The sequence below is a fragment of the Electrophorus electricus genome, chromosome 18 (genome assembly GCF_041902795.1).
Source record: "Electrophorus electricus isolate QZ-2024a chromosome 18, ASM4190279v1, whole genome shotgun sequence".
NCBI classification, from domain to species: Eukaryota; Metazoa; Chordata; class Actinopteri; order Gymnotiformes; family Gymnotidae; genus Electrophorus; species Electrophorus electricus.
The window spans coordinates 12,741,018-12,758,045 of record NC_137514.1 but is presented as its reverse complement, the minus strand read 5'-3'; the positions used below and the strand labels follow the sequence as shown (position 1 = coordinate 12,758,045).

Sequence of the window (17,028 nt, the reverse complement as noted above, 5' to 3'; positions counted from 1 at the left end):
ATTATAGATTATTGTGGGAGACACAGGGATGAAAGGGCATGTTTCGACTGCTCTGAAATAAATAGCAGAAAGCAAATGGTGATGATTGTCTTCGTTTCCTGACTAAACATCTGTCATTACTTCATAAGAAGCAAATAAGAGAGGAGAAGAAAAGGAAAAGTAATTAAAGCGCATAGAAATCGATGTATTTGCAGATAAAGCGATGTGCTTTTTTGTCTGTAATGACATAATTAATTTTAAACACTCGTAAATGGACTTCTACGATTTAAAACACTGATTATGAAGTAGGAGTGTACAAAGTGTGGTGTCGGACATTTGTTTATTCACTCAGTGTTGTCAACGGTTTCCCTCTCTAAGGCCCAGGTGGCATGTAATCAGTTAGGTGTGGTGGTGCTAGCTGGAGAAATGAGAGCAGTGTTTGGCTGCTACCATCTGCGCTGCGAGGGATCGCAGGAAGGCACTGGCAGCCAGGCAGAAAGTTCTAAAGCTTCACACATTAGGCGGCTGGTGTGAGACTTGCCAGTTTCAAGTTGCAAAGCCAAAAGTGTACGTGGTCACGCTGACTAATTTAGAGGGTGGTTGTGGGGTTTTTTTTCAACCTCTTTTCTGAGAACTGGAAGCTTATGAATAAAAACATAAAAATGGCCTCAAAAATAACTATTTCTGTAATCACTTCCATGCACTGGGACATGCCAATTAGATTATACTTTATTGTGTGCGATTATTCTTATAGATTTGGAAATTGCTGGCCATAAAGGTTCATTTGTGATACTGGTCTTTTGCCTTTTACTTTGATTCTAAAGCAATTGTTGCAAGGGCCTCGAAAATGGAGTGTTTCTCACCTGCTGCTGCTGCATTTCTGCAGCAAGGAAGACTACCCATATTATTGAGAACAGTCTGAGGTGATGAAAAGCAATATTAGTTAAGTCTGCTGCCTCATATGGGCACCATTCATCAGCAGTTGCCTACGTTATGGATTAATAAATAACAGAATATAACAGCAAACAGATGTGTGTCAATGCCAGAACATAGCTGGATTAACAGCTCTTGGTACCAACAATTTAACATAACCTATTAGCAGAGGTGAAGCTTTGAGGTACGAACTAATGTCTTCATTAGTGCATCAAAACAACACTATATTATTTTTTTGTGTATGTATATCCATTTATATCACTTTTTTTTTTAATCCAGTCTCTCTGCAGTGCTGAGTATCTCAATGGGTCCCCCTAATCATTCACTTCAACTGCACAAGTGTAAAATACACTATATATGGTCCCCCATTTACAGCTATAATGGCTTCTACTCTTCTTCAAAGGCTTTCTACAAGATTTTTGAATCTTTCTAGAAAATCTTTGAATATTTGTAATTATTGCTTATTCATCCAGAAGAGCATTTGTGAAATCAGACACTGATGTTGGACAAGAGGCCCCGGCTCACAAGCTCCATTCTAGTTCATCCCAAAGATGTTCGATGGGGTTGAGGTCAGGGCTCAGTGCAGGCCAGTCAATTACTTCACAACAAACTCACCCAACCTTGGCTTTATGGACTGTGCTTTGGGCACTGGGGTACAGTCATGCTGGAACAGAAAAAGGCTTTCCCCAAACTGTTCCTACAAAGTTGACAGCATACAATTGTCCAAGATGTCTTGGTATGCTGGAGCATTAAGATTTCCCTTCACTGGAACTAAGGTGCCCAGGCCAACTCCTGAAAAAACATTCCCATAGCATTATCTCTCCTCCACCAAACTTTGCAGTAGGCACAGTGCAGCCTGGCAGGTAACATTCTCCTGGCATTCGCCAAACCCAGACTTGTCCATCAGACTGCCAGATAGAGAAAAGTGATTCGTCACTCCACAAAAAACGTTCAGTGTTCAGTGTCCGGTGGCTGCATGCTTTACACCACTCCATCCAACACTTGACATTGTGCTTGGTGATGTAAGGCTTGCATGCAGCTGCCCTGCAATGGAAACCCATGACATGAAGCAGTTTTTGTGCTGATGTTAATGCCAGAGACGATTTGGAACTCTGCAGTTATTGAGTCAGCAGAACGTTGGTGACTTTTATGCACTATGCATCTCAGCACTCGGCAACCCCGCACTGTAACTTTACGTGGTCTGCCACTTTGTGGATAAGTTGCTGTGGTTCTTAAACCCTTCCACTTTTCAATAATACCTCTCACAGTTGATCGTGAAATCTCTTGGAGTGAAGAAATTCATAAACTGACTTGTTGCAATCTTATTACAGTACCACACTCAAAATCACTGAGCACTTTAGAATGACCCATTCTTTCACAAATGTTTGTAAAGGCAGGCAGCCTGACTAAGCACTTGATTTTATACACCTGTCGCAAACGGGACTGAATGAAACACCTGAATTCAGTGATTAATAGGTATGTCTTAATACTTTTATCCATTTAGTGTATTTCAAATCTAACAAATTTCTGATAAACAGCATTAGATCATGCAAGAGTCCCTTCTCACTGTCATTTAGACACATAGCAGAGCTGAGACTTAAACCACAGCCCTGGCAGAAGGGCTCACCTCCGTGCTGCTGTGACTGGGTGCACCCTCAGCGAAGAGCTTCATTGGGTTTGACAATTTCGGCTGCATCAGTGGGGGGGCTCTGACATCTACTTGTGGCAAGGACGGATTGAAGGCAGCAGCCAGCTGAACTGCAAGAGATAGGGCCCTAATTCTACAAAGGATACAACTTAAGCCAGAGCTTCTCTACCCCTGCAGTGGTGAGCAAGGCAGCTGTCATCAGCTTTACTGGGATAACGTTGTGGGGGAAGAGAGGGGGAGAGAGGGGAGGGAGAGAGAGAGAGAGAGAGAGAGAGAGAGAGAGAGAGAGAGAAAAGGAGATGCCAAAGCCCAAAAAAGCTATGCTTTCCATAGACAGAAGAAGAATGAGAGTGACAGTACGTGTGTGTGTGTGTGTGTGTGTGTGTGTGTGTGTGTTTATGTCTGTTTCGCTCTGAGAGGACCACTAGTGACAGTTAAGTGTTAAACACTGAACAGTTAAAAGACAACCCTCCTCCCACCATCCACACACGTGCATCTTCATAATTCAAAGTGTTTTGCTGAAGACTCATAATAACTGTCTTCTGTCACTCTGTGTGAAATGTGTTGTATGGATTGTGATTCAACCTATAGTTATAGTAGTCATCAGCCTTTCTAGTTTACATGCATGTGTTACATATAAACAATATTGGTTAATGTCCCTAGGAAGATGAGCAGGCATCTAGAAAACTACAAAGATTATGATTATTAAGTCATTATCATTTATTTATTGTTGTGTTCATAATGTTAATTTATGACACTTATTTCCCCACACTACATTGCTAGCTGTACATTATCTCAAAATTAACATGACACCACTTGAGAAATTGAGCATAAAATGTTCTCTTTGCCTTGTATTTCACTGTTAGAAATTCCAAACCTGCCATATTTAATATTTCTGGCTAAACAACACCATGCACATGGTGCATCCCATAGATCATAAACCTGCGACACAGCCTTGATAGACTCCCACAAAGAGTACTTACCCAGACAGGATTAGATTCCGCTCACCGCACCGGGCCATTGCCTCCGCCAAATAAAATATGACTTTCATGTCAGCTACTGGAGAACCTTCCTGAAATGAAAGTCTAATCCATGCTGGCGGCCCGAGATGAGGACCTACTCCCTCGCCCAGAAGCTGAGCCGGACGCAAGCGTTCGTCAATCTCCCTGACGCTGATGTGTCAGATACTAAGTGCAGTGGGGTCTTTTTTTCCCATGCTTCTTACCTTGGTGCTGCCGAGCTCAGCTCCTGCCCTCGGCAGTGAACAATGTTGCAATTTCCCAGACGTAACATGGGAGATCCAGCCCGACCCTAATTATAGAGACGCAGTGGGTCATATGCTTAGGTCTGGGGCCCATCCAGAAATGACATCAGACAATGCCTGCTTCGCTACCACCGGTGACTGTGTTGTTCCCACATCTAAGGGCACCATGGCATGATTGCATATTTGTAATGTCTGCTCCATCCATCTCTTGGGTTTAGAGTAATTTTTCACTCTGGATGGCTACTGTTCCCATGGTATGGAAGTCCAGCACTGAAAGACCACCGCACTGTCATTCAGTTTTAACTTCTTTAACTCGTCTGAGCTATGGACGGCTTGTTAATTAGCTTAGAAGTCAAATGTGACAAAGCGGGAAAATTATGAAAACACTGACATTCTGAGGTTTCCCAAGACTGCTGGAATTTGTTTGTCTCATTTCTCTAATCAGCTCACCCCTTCAACAAAAAAACTAAAGAACCTAACTACTCAAACCAGGATCCATGGTATAGACAAGGGCATATTAGACACAGCAGCTCATGATAGCCCACCCTAGCCGAATACAGTCCCCAACGGTTCTGCTTCCACCACCACCCCCCACTTCTTTTCTGTTGAGGGAAGCCACTATTATGGACTGAAAAAACCCTTCCAATTTTCACACTGTACCTTCATTCGCGAGCTATTTCACTGCCATTTTCCACTGAATGATGTGCTTGTTTTTCATTCACTGTATTAGCGATAGCTCTCGTGCCGTTGGAACTGCAGTGGATAAGACCAGCAGCAAATAACAGCAAGGGTTGCCCTGAGTCAGGGGGCCAATTTAGAGATCAAATATGACTGCTGGTTGTTGTGATTCAGCCGGGGTGGAGGACGTGGTGTAAATCATTTTCTGGAACTCATTAGCACTAGAAGTGCAACCACTTTTTGTTTGCCTTATTCTTAAGCTTGTTTGGTTTTCTAGTACTGTAGGCTATTCTGCTTATTTCTGCTCTTGATGGAGTGAGGGAAAGAGAGATATCTTTGATTTAGCGCTTTGTTGTGTGAAGACCTATGACAACACAGTAATGATAATGTGTGGGTAGCATTAGGATGTGAGTAGGACTTCAAATGATGCAGATTTAAAATGCCAATAGCAACAAAACAACAGGCCAGTTTGAATAACATGGATTCCCTGACCTGCTTGTATGAGAAAGCAGTAGCCTTTAAAATGCCTTATGGTAGTTCATTTGTTATTGTAACGGGTGGACAGACAAGGGTGAAGCAGCATGCAAATGCAAGGTGCTGGTTTTATTGGGATCCATGCTATAGATGTAACAAACATGACAGCAGAGACAAAAAAAAAGTCCAAAAGGAACATGGAAACAAAACATAACAAGAGTACAATAAGAAGAGAACAAGAAGGGTACATACACAATGAACAGTGACTAGAGACACCCGGGGCAGATTACACATGGGAGGAGCAACAAGACGGATACAGGCAAAAAGCATGGCTAAGGGCGGATCAAGGGAGGGACACAGATCCAAAACATCTACAAAAAGCACATGTGAAGGGAGGAGCAGAAGACCAAAACAAGGTAGGAAAATTGGGCACATGGCAGGGAAAACAAAGGAGCACATGGACAGGGAAAACCCAGGGGAAGGTAACCATGGCATTAAAATGGACAGAAACAAAACAAGGCAGGGCGACAGCTGTTAAGTGAATAGGAATGCTAACAATAAACAAAGCATTATATTGTGATTATAATAACACCCCTGTGCAACCTGAGGACATTCCTATCCTCTCACTTGCCACACACAGGTTTACCTGGTGTAGCAAGGAAAAAAAGATACTACACTATATCCTCCAGTTGTACCAATGAATGGGCTCCAAAGTGTTTGGAGAGCCCTTTAGTAACTGGCTGTTTTTGTCCTGGTTCTCTAGTGAACCCCACATGACTCCAAAAGCAACAATTTTACCCGGAGCTTTTGTTTTGTTTTGAAGTGTTTATGACTACTGCTGAACATCTCTGCCCTACCTGACGGGACCCCTCAGGTCTGCGGTACTGAGTATGTCATACAGTGTAACACATGTGACAGTACATGATTTAATTAACCCGTCGAGAGCAAGAGATCTTAGAATGGAAGGTGGAAAAATGTAGAGTGAACAGCAAGAGCAAAACAGAAGAGCATAAGCGAGATCCTGGGCAAGAGATAGCATAATGTATTGTAACCAAGGTTACAGCATACAGGAGGGTGCCTTTTAGACAAGGAGGAAAAACTGAGCAACAAATTAAGCTCAGGAAAAGAGTTTAAAAAATGGCAGTTTGGAAAGAATTGGAGCTGTTAGAAAATGACTTAAGGATAAAAATGTTCATTCTTGCTTTTATTTATTTATTTATATTATCATCATGTTTGCACTCATGCCCTCAACTGCGCTCTGCCAAATCAAAAGCCAGCCAGACCAGGTCCACCTACACAGCACATTCTATCACGCAGAACATAAAGATATTCATCCATGTTATAACCTGTCCCCTGACTTTACACAAGTGGGATTCTGCACTGCTGGTGTTTTTTTATGCACTGATTCCAAAATTGGTAATTGAAAAGCAAATGTAGCATCTGCTAAGAAATGTTGAAACTTTCATGTCTTTTTTTAGTGATGCCTTCATGCATAATTGTAGTCAGCAGATCTTGGGGCTGGTAGGCAGGTTGGGACACCAATCAACACCCACCCTCCCTTTTTTTTTTTGCTCCCCAGATAGAAAGATAACCAAGAACAGGAAAGAGAGAAGGAGGAAAGGCTTTGAAGAGCTCACACATATAAACAGAATTTTTAACTAGTTCTTTTCCCAGCATGTCAAACTTATCCCAGGAAGTGCCAGTCTTAGCTGGTCTCCCAAGCACCGTCCCCGCCCCCTTACGTATTCAGAATAATATCATGGGTCTAAATGTAAATGCAGCCACTAAAACTAGTTATTTCAGGTCAGGTAATGATCAATAGGACATTCTTAAGGGATATTTACCCATTAGGTTTATTTATTTTAAATAACTGAGAAATTATTTAGGAAGAGCAGCATTCTGCCTAGGTCAGCAGTTCACGAATCACTGACTTTGGGTTGGCCACAGTTCCATCTCTTTGAAATGAAATCCTTTAAGTCCAAGGTTTGAATGTCAATTAATTTTGTTAGCACCTTTGTTGTTAATTCGCACTGTCTAATTTTGAATGTATGAGAGCTGTCGTGTAGTACTATAATGTGTTCTCATAACTGTTATATTCATATTCAAAATGAAATCGAACACCTTCGACATACTCGCTTAAAGCCGTTTAGTTAACGCGCAAGCCGCCCCCCTTCCCTCAGGTGGCGACAATCAAAGTTTCTCTCGTGCCAATTGTACGTCCTAATTGCCGAGTACGGAGCCGCACTCTGGTCATTAATCAGTCCGCGGCTTCCTAAATTAGTCCTTTTACTAATGGTTCAACCAGCCATAGCAGACACGGCGCATCCTTAGCAGTTGGGTTGCTCTGAAAACGTCGGCTTATTAAAAAAAAAGAAAAAAGAAAAAAAAGGCTCTTATATCGAATCATGTACACTGTCATCCACAGGGAGAGCACTGCGCCGTCATATTGCTCAAAATGTTGCGGTCAAAGAGGACATAATGACGTCTCCCTACTGCCATCTATAGGCGGGTCTTCGTTACAGCATGTACATTTGTGTATTTCTGCAGGGTTTTAGAGAACAGCCTGCGCTTTAAAGTGAGCCCAACTTTCATAGTCAAATGAAGACAGAAAGCGTGGACTGTTGAGACTATTTTCTGTGTTTGTGTTTAGTTTTGTGTTTTTGTCTTTGTCTTAGCTCAATAGTTTTTTTGTTTGTTCGTTTGTTTGTTTTTGTTTCTCTCTAGTTTGCCCAAGTGGAGTATGCAAATACATGATATCAGAACGGGAATTAATTAAAATTCCCTCAGAAATGTAATGTGTTATAGGTATTCTTCTAAACATGAAACTTTCTCTTTCTTTCAACTTTTTCAGCTGTTCTGCAGGTGTCTATATCTCTGAATAAAGTGGAATTAAGTGTTGGAGAGTCAAAATTCTTCACCTGCACAGGTAAGCTCATATTCAGCTTTGCTTTCTCAGAATTAATTATTTCTAATATTGTTTAAGAGAGATAATAAAGGGTTGTAATTTTGGCTGTGGGCAATAATCAACCGGCTGCCCTCAGAATAACCTTTATAATAAGGTTAATAAATAAGATTAAATAGTTTCAATGTTATTATTTAAATCATATAATATACTATACCTTTAGAAAAATCAGATTTTTTAATGCAAATCAGCATACACTATATTTTCCTACCTCTGTAAGAGAGGCTGATGGAAAGGTTTTTGTGTGATTGTGTGGATGTGCACAAACGTTGGTGTGTGTGTGTCTGTGTGTGTGTCTGTATGTGTGTGTGTGTCTGTGTTATATATGTATGTGAATCTGGCTGCTTATTTCAATACTACACAAGCTTTCAGATAATTTTCAGTAATAAAGGAACAGTACAGAAGTGAAGGACACAGAGCCTATGTCATGAAGCAGGGCTAGCTTTTTCATTAGAAATATAGCCAATAGGGAATACAGGAAAAGTCAGTAATAGCATAAATAATACACAAGATATGTGTAGATTAATAGAATTGAGTTAATATAAAATTAAATGCCCTTCATGATTATTTAATTTTATTCACTGTGGGAGTCAGTATGAGTATATTATGAGAAAAGAATTGAATTAAATTTCCATTGACTGTGTTCTTTTTTCCATGGGTAAATTGATTGGAACAGAGCAGAACACTGAGACAGAAATATACAAGTGAATGAAATTAGGAAGACAAAGATGAAGGCTGAAATGTGAAGGAGCGAGACAGAGAGAGAGAGAGAGAGAAAGAGAGAGAGATGGAAGTTGTAACATGGGTTTATTTGTCAGTTCTAATGTCAGTCAGATACAGCACTTCCTTTCACACCTCCTGCCCACCCCATGTGATGCGCCGGTTAGAGCTCGCCATTGTACAGGGGAGCGATTAACATTCTGCATGCCTGATTAACCACAAAGGAGATGGGAGAGAATTGACCCCCCCCCCCCCACACACACACACACACACACATTCACAATCATCACCACTGCCATCTCTCACGCATCCTTCTCCACTAAATGACTCCTGTAAACTCATCTCCAGTCCTCTGTTAGGTCTCTCTTGGCATAGCCCAATCAGTTATGGCACGTGGATGAGGAGGGGGCTTAGGAAGTGATAGAGGGTGGAAGAGGGATCCATGAGCTAATTTTATCCCCCTGTCAATCATTGGGAGGTGCATTGTGGAGGCACTGAAACCACGGTGACGGGAGAAGAGGCGCCTGCTCCTCTCTTACCGCTTCCTCTGTCCCTGCGTGACGCGACTCTACATAATCAGAAAGTACTGTCGAGCACTTACTGGCACGAGAGAGGTGCTGCCTGTTTACGGTGGTAAGCGCGTGAACAAGCACAAGTCAGTAACCGATTTACTGCCCACCATGACAGGTCACCACTGAAGGCGTTTATGACAGTAGACGCACATGTTGTCTCGATAGGTCCTTTGGATGACAGTACAAAGGGGGTCAATGCCTTTAAAAGTGCATTGTTGTGAGCATTGTCACAGCTGTCGGTGGATCGTTTCCCAGGCTAAAACAGCGGATCACACGATCGACCGGTGCCCATCTCAACCCCTAATCCCACGGAAGGACGGGATGCGTCGATATGCTGAGACCTTGCATCCTTGCTCTACTCACCTGATCTTCTAACAGACTCTCAGACCAAGCCAGAAGGAACCCCCCTCCCACCCCTGCCCCTGCCCCTGCCCCTGTGGTCCTGCGTTCACTTGATCTCTTCTCTCTTGACTCCCATGATCCAGGCCCTCCCCCTTTACGCCCACCTCACTTCTCCAACCATCGGCTCATCCCTCGCGGGTGAGTTTATCTCCATCTCCCCTCCCGGGAACTGCCGGTTATCCAGGCACGGACGGCCCCCTCACTCCCCCCACCCACCTGAGCTTTGCTTTCCCATGCAGGAGGGATGCCAACCACCAGGGTCCCCTCTGATTTTCAAGGGCCGGGGAAAAAAGAACCTCCTGCTTGGGGGTTGGGGAGTGCAGGGTTGGGGAGTGGGAGGAGGGACTTTGACAGCCCTTCAGCAGGGTAGGATTTACAGAGGCATGCACCTGGAGCTTCTACATGCTGCTCTAAAGCTCTCCGTGAGGGGCTTTGATTGAAAACGCACAGGCTGCCAGAGCTGAAGAGGAACCGAGAATTATGGCAGGTGGGGGTGTTGGGGGAAGTAGGGGGTGGGCATGTTGGGAGGGGGGCTGTTGGAGGAGATATCGAGCTACATGTGCTTGAGAGTACTTCCCCTGCTCTCTGCACATACACTGATTTCCCTCATGATGACTGGGAAACACGAAAATCCTGATCCAGAATGTTTTGAGTGAGAGTGTACACGTGTGCAATCTCAGGCTGTCGAGCTGCACTTCATTAGAAATTCCACATAACTATGGCGCAAAAGTATGCCCATCAACAACATATCTGCATTCAACATCCCCACATATGTTTAGCATCTTTATGAGATGTTGTTGCATTTTGCTATTTCCTTAACTATTCCCTTGGGTCAGTGGTAGCTCAGTGTTTAAGTTACTTGCCTACTAATTAGAAGGTTGACAGATCAAGCCCCACCACTGCCAAGTTCATTGTGGGGACCCTGAGCAAGGCCCTCAGTTGCTCAAGTTTTATTCAGTCATAATTATAAGTCACTTTAGATGAAAGCGACAGCTATATGCCGTAGATGTAAACTTGTTTTCCTACTAATTCAGCTCAGCATTTTTTTTTTTGTATTGTCCATCTCCAGTCATCGGAGATGCAGTCAACATGAACTGGTACAGCCCGCAAGGTGAGCGCATCATCTCCAACCAGAGGCTGGTCATCCACACAGAGGGGGTGCGCTCCAGGCTCACCATCTACAATGCCATCATCGAGGACGCCGGGATTTACCGCTGCCAGGTGTCCGACTCCAAGGGACAGACCCAGGAAGCCACAGTGGTGCTGGAAATATATCGTAAGCTCCCATTTGGCCAGACTGACGCTGCCTTTTTAATGCCTATCTAAGTCTAGTATGAGTCAGGTGGCCCTGAGTCACCGATGCATTGCTTGTCATACTTTGGGCCAGGCTTCTTAATTACATCATCAATCACAAGTCAGAGTAAGTTTATATAACATTATTTCTTCCTTTTTTAAATATAAATATTCTATTGTACTTTTAATCAGCAATATATGAGACCTTTTAAAGTAAAAAACCCCACATATTTTAAAGAACATTTTATTTAACCACCTGAAGACTGTATAATGAAGGATATTTTTAATCTAGTAATACAACTTTTTTATTTTCAAAGGCACTTTTGTTCAAGGTCATTTGGTGTGAAACATTCAGATCTTAGACATCTATTAGTCTCATGGGAGACAAAACCATAAATGAGGTATGACATGCAATAGCGCATTCCCTATACTATAAAAACCTAACCTGTCAGGCTAGTTTCTTTTTTATTCTGATCAGGCATAGCCAAGGGCACATGCTGAGTACTCCTTTTTCTGCCCTCCAGCATGACGTTTCAATTTGGGGTCCTCCACATGTGGAAATTAGGGGTGGTCAGTAATCCGCCTCACCCATTGAGACTGGGTCCTAATGAGGTCTGTGTTTGCTCCCTGCATCCCCAGTAAAACACAAACTAACTCCAAAGTGACTCAGGCTGACCTGTAGTTATCGCCAGCTATCATGATCATGACAATAAAGAAAGTTCTGACTCAACATGCAGTAGTCTTTTCCTATTTCTAGCTGTATCAAATGACGTGAAGAAGTGAATCACAAGTTGTGCAATCAGACTTTGACAAAAACTTCTACAAAACTGCCAAAAGTTTGTTCCCTTGCATGTCATCATAACATTATGCAACGGTTTCTGCAAAACATCATCTATAAGATGATAGAGAGGGTTTGCTTTAAACTCTCTCTCTCGCTCTCTCTCTCTCTCTCTCTCTCTCTCTCTTTCTCTCTCTCTGTCTCTGTCTCTCTCTTTCACTCCACAATATTTAAGATGGTGAGAAAGTCCTGATGTTGGGAACCTCGCTCTAATCACTTCAAAGAGCTTACCCTCTTATTAATAATAGCCTATAGTCTAATGAAGTCTAAATGAAATGCCCCAAGATGCACCCATTTACTTATCTTTGTCATATGTGTACATCCATATTTTACAGTGGCCTATAGCTTTATTTAATGCAGTGGCCCTTACTGTTATCTTTTAATTATTATACTGTAATTATTGCATTTTGCTACTGAGTTGCAAAGCTGCCTATGAAGGGTTCACTGGCTCCTGGGTTTCACGTGCAGGACTTTAAAAAGGTCACTGGTGAGCGGCACGTGTTAGTCTTTCAAAACACAATAGAGGTAACCCAGTTCATGCTGACAATGCCGCAGTGCAGTGTGGGGCTCAGATGAACTGCCCTTCTTTGCAAAGCATGCTGGGAAATGCAGTGGGGCGTGCTCCTCAACCAGTAGTGGGGAGCACGGTGGGGAGTGCACCATAGAGAGTAATGGGGAACACGGTGGGGAGTGCTTCATAGATATTAGAGTTTAACTTTTTTTTTATTACCCCAGTCATCCCTATATGATCATGAAGATCCTTAAGATCCTGAACACCAATGTCATGTGACTGGACTGATAAGGGATATGAACATGTGACTGCTCTCAGTTTACAGGACCATTTTTACCTCTTCCTAACAAAGGAAAAAGTGCAATCAGAAGTGTCTGAAGGAAAAGCAAACTCAGGGCAATGGCTGGTGAAGGTGAATGGGCAGAAAGCCTTAGGGTATTCATTTTGAATACCATCGGTTGATGGTCTGTAGCTTAGATCAACAACTGGCTTTCCAGTCTCCAGCTAGTGAACACTTATAGACTCCCGAAAGGCCATGAAGTGCCACTCACAACAGCACGAAGAAAATCTGTTAGGCCAACCTTGGCATTTTTTTCAGCAAAGGTAGTTAATTACATGAATTGGTACCCTTTCGTGTTTAAAACTAACTGACAAATACTGAGTTAGAATAAAAGTGCAATAGAAGCAGAAGAGGTTTTAAAAATGGGAGCCTTTAGGTTTATGTATGGACATCTTTCCTTGATCTCAAGGTGTTAAGGAGACCACACAGAAGAAGAGAAGCATAAAAATCTGTTATCAAAACAGGACACCATTAAGGAAATTGAAATAATAATTGCTGGTTGATAACAAGGGGTGCTGCAATAGTTCCAATCAGACCTCACAAAGAATTGCAGTACTGTTCTAAATTACTGCTGAAATTCAAGGTAGCTGAAAGAAACATTCAGGCAATATGCACTCAGTGTAGATGCTAAGCACAGACAGTGTGTATATTGATGCACTGCTTGTATGCACACACTGGCCACTATTAGCTATGCCCAATTACAGTTTATCAGCTGTCCTATAGTGTGTTCCATCAGATGTCAGTTTCTGACCACAGGACCTTGGTTGACCACATATCTTTTGGGTGTTGAGACATTCAGTCCCTCAGCGACACTGACAGGACAGTGGCCTTGTAGTGGCTGTCGTACCGCTAAGGGTATATTAGGTGCGACAGAGATTTGCCATGTCAGTACCACTTACGGTTCGATTGGGGTCTGCTAGCTAAAAAATACTCAGCCACTGATGAAGGGTTGAAGAACAGCCGAGCTGAGTGTGGCAAGAGATGGGTCTATAGTATCTAATGGTAAACCTACTCGATGTACATGCAAGTTGGGTTTTTTTAATAAAGTGAGAGGTTATTCATTTTGAATACAGAGTTATTCATTATGAATATGAATGGAGAGATATTCATTTTGAATACAGTCATCAGAACTGTCTAGCATGTAGACTGCATGCTTGACCAACTTTTCCACATATCTGTATTTCATATATGTAGCTGTACATCATACATAAATGATGCCTAGTATTGCAATATAGAGACAAAAGGGCATAATTTCAGAGAGAGAGAGAGATAGAGTATAGGCTTTTTTATGAATGAGGAAATTGCTATGAGTGCTTTGCTTTGGAAACTCAATGGATGCATTTTTACATACAATTTAGTGAGAATGTTGAATATTGAAGAAATAATAGGCTTCTCTTTTAAAAGGTGAACTGATTCAGTACCGTTTAAGTAATTAACACTACACCAATTGTTTTCAGTTACAGGTTGGTGTATTATAGCTGTTAGGCAAGCGCCAAAAATGTCAGTGCAATGACCTGAAATATCTTGTGCACTCCAGGTTACGTATAACAGTGGTATCTCCGGAACTATGAATTTTCCTTTTAATGAAAACAAGCTCAAAATGCAGGAAACCTGTGTTATTTATCCAGTCAAGCATGTATTATCATCATCAGCCAACTGATGCATGGTAGCTCAGTGGTTAAGGTACTTGACTTGTAATCAGAAGGTTGCTGGTTCAAGCCACCACTGCCAGGTTTCCACTGTTGGGCCCCTGAGCAAAACCCTTAACCCTCAATTGCTCAAGTTGTACTCATAATTGTAAGTTGCTTTGGATAAAAGCATCAGCTAAATGCCATAAATGTAAATGTCTCACTGTCTCAGAGAAGCTGACGTTCCGAGAGGTGAAGACACCACAAGAGTTTCGCCAGGGGGAGGATGCTGAAGTTGTGTGTGATGTCATCAGCTCACCAGTTCCTGCTGTCTCCTGGTTCTACAAGAACAGAGAGATCACACCGGAGCGTTACAGTAAGACCCCCCTTTTGTTGGGGTACCGTCCATCGGCTTATATTACTATAATGTCCTTACTTTAATTTCCTGTATGGCGCAACCCCAATTGCAAAGTCACTGTCTCTATTAATGAGACTCCTGGGGCCTCCAGAACTGCTGGGATGGCCAGTCAAAGCAACCTCATTTTTCTGGAGCACAGCAAGAATTCAGATCCTAATTGCTTTAAATTAGTTGGTCTAAATGATATGCTTCTCAGGTTTAATTCCATGGCTTCAAACTAGAGTTCTGGAAGGCGACAACACTGCAAGGTTTGGGGTATGGCCCCAGCCCACTGCCACCATCTGGGGCTGACACTTAAGCCCTGCAGTAGAAATGACTACCTACCCATCTGCCCACATTGCACGCAAAAATGCCAGGCCTAAATCATTATCTTTCTTCCATGTGTCTGAAAGGCAGGGTAAATAAGACACGCATCTCCCTTTAGAGTGGCACGTCCCACCACTAACATCACAAAGCCTTTCGGAATATGCCAGAAACTCTCCAGATGTTGCACAAAAGGACAACGCCTAGCTGAGGGGGGAGAAGAAAGAACTGTGTCGAACCTTTAATTGAAATTCAAATGCAGAACTCTGACGGGCTATCATCATTTCTCCAATAGAGGAGATTACAAGGTGGTGAGGTTTCTTCTTCGTCTTTTTAAAAATCTAATTAGAGAGCAAGGTTATAAATATCTTCCCTGAATGAAAGAGAGGAGGTCGGTGTTTATCTTGAGAAGCATGGCAAAACTAGAAGAAAGGCTATGTGTGTGTTTCCTTTAAATGAAAGAAGATTGATGATAATGTTTTCTCATTAATGAGCTTGTAATAAGTAAATACTATGGCCTTGGATTAGATTGTCTTAAAACTCTTTTTTTCAGCTCATGACAAAGGGCCATTTTGAGGAAAAAGAAAATGACACCATATAAACTGGACAGGTTCGGTCCAGGATTAATTAGTGTTCTGAGGCCAGATAAATAATCTTTTGGGAAACTTAAGTGTTGTTTAAAAGGAACTGAAATTTTAAAACCACACCAACCACCTCACAGAGTACAAATAAACCTCTAGACAGAGAACTATGGTTGAGTAAAAGAAAGGCAATTGAACAATAATAAGGCCTAGCTCAGATTGCCATTAATTTAATTTAAGAAAACAGGGAAAGTAGCTCTATTGAGATCATAGCTCTCATACAGCACCATTCTCTCCACAGAACACTTCATCGTATGTGGCCCAAGTTTAGGAAGTAAAGCTTTATATCTGTTAGTTATGGTTGCAGTGAGCCCTACCTTGTTCAACACTTATTAACACATGTTGAAGAAAAACAAATTACGTTCCTCTTCCTGCAATTTTATTTTCCTTCCGCTCCTACATTCCCTTCCTGCTCACTGCAAACCCACTAACAGCAATGTGTGGCTTGCTGTTTACATTAGCAGCTCGCATTTATTATTGTTTTTAGAAGGAAAAAAAAGGATGCAAGGACCTTCACTCAGCAAGAATGAGCATGCTGAAACAGACAGTTACGAATGCAGTGCCGGTTGGGAGACAGAACACTGGTAGCCCAGGGAAAACCCAACCGCACTCTCAGAGGCCTTGACATTTTCCACCTAAAGCCAAAATATTTTTTTTTTTTTTAAATATGTCATTCCTCATAGCCAATCTTGGCCATCAATGACCTGTACGGTAAATGATTTCTGCCCTGTTTATATCCCTCACCATTACCATTACATTCCTCTTCCATTTCGTTTTATTTACTGAAGATAGGCTCCAGGTCCTTTCCAACAACAACCTTCAGATCCTGAAAGTGGCCAAGGAGGACGAGGGTGTGTACCGCTGCGAGGCACGAGTGGAGGCCCGAGGCGAGATCGATTTTCGCGACATCGTCGTGGTGGTAAACGGTGCGCCCTCGGTTTGTTTCTAGACCACATATGTCCTTCTTGCGCTGCCTAATTTAAAAAAAAAAGTGAGAGAGTAAGATAGATTGAGGGAGAGAGAGAGAAAAAAATCTCAGTTCCCCTATGGCTCGGGCAAAGAACCTCTTGAGATGGAGTGTTGCAGTATATTGATCTGGCCCTTGGCTGAAGGGCTGGTCATTCGCAGGGTATGAATAGAGCCACCCAGCTGAGACAAGCTCATTCAAACAGAAGGTCATAGTTTGGATGGAGGAACCATGCTGAGAAGAAAATAGGGTCAGCGGATCGCAGAAAGCAGGAGGCCGGCAGAGGCTGTGCCCCAGCTTTCCACTAGCCATAATGAGAACTTACTGCATGTTTGCAGTGAGATTCCAGTGCAGTATTGTTGGAAAATAGTCACAGGAGAATGGTTGAATTGGATAAATGATTGCGTTCTTTTGCAATAGCTCTGCGGCATTCTATTTGAGTTTCCTGCTTCTTTTA

At 42.5% G+C, this 17,028-nt stretch overlaps 1 protein-coding gene across 6 annotated transcripts in view; it reads left to right on the top strand.

Moving 5' to 3' along the window:
- Positions 1-17,028, top strand: part of ncam2a (neural cell adhesion molecule 2a) — a 196,682-nt gene that overhangs the window by 139,071 nt on the left and 40,583 nt on the right. For all 6 annotated transcript variants that reach the window (XM_081701464.1, XM_081701463.1, XM_035535065.2 and 3 more), the window contains exons 2-5: positions 7,828-7,902; positions 10,702-10,908; positions 14,475-14,618; positions 16,393-16,530. In XM_081701464.1, the coding sequence (XP_081557590.1) occupies positions 7,828-7,902; positions 10,702-10,908; positions 14,475-14,618; positions 16,393-16,530 (564 nt within the window). The remainder of the gene's footprint in view (positions 1-7,827; positions 7,903-10,701; positions 10,909-14,474; positions 14,619-16,392; positions 16,531-17,028) is intronic.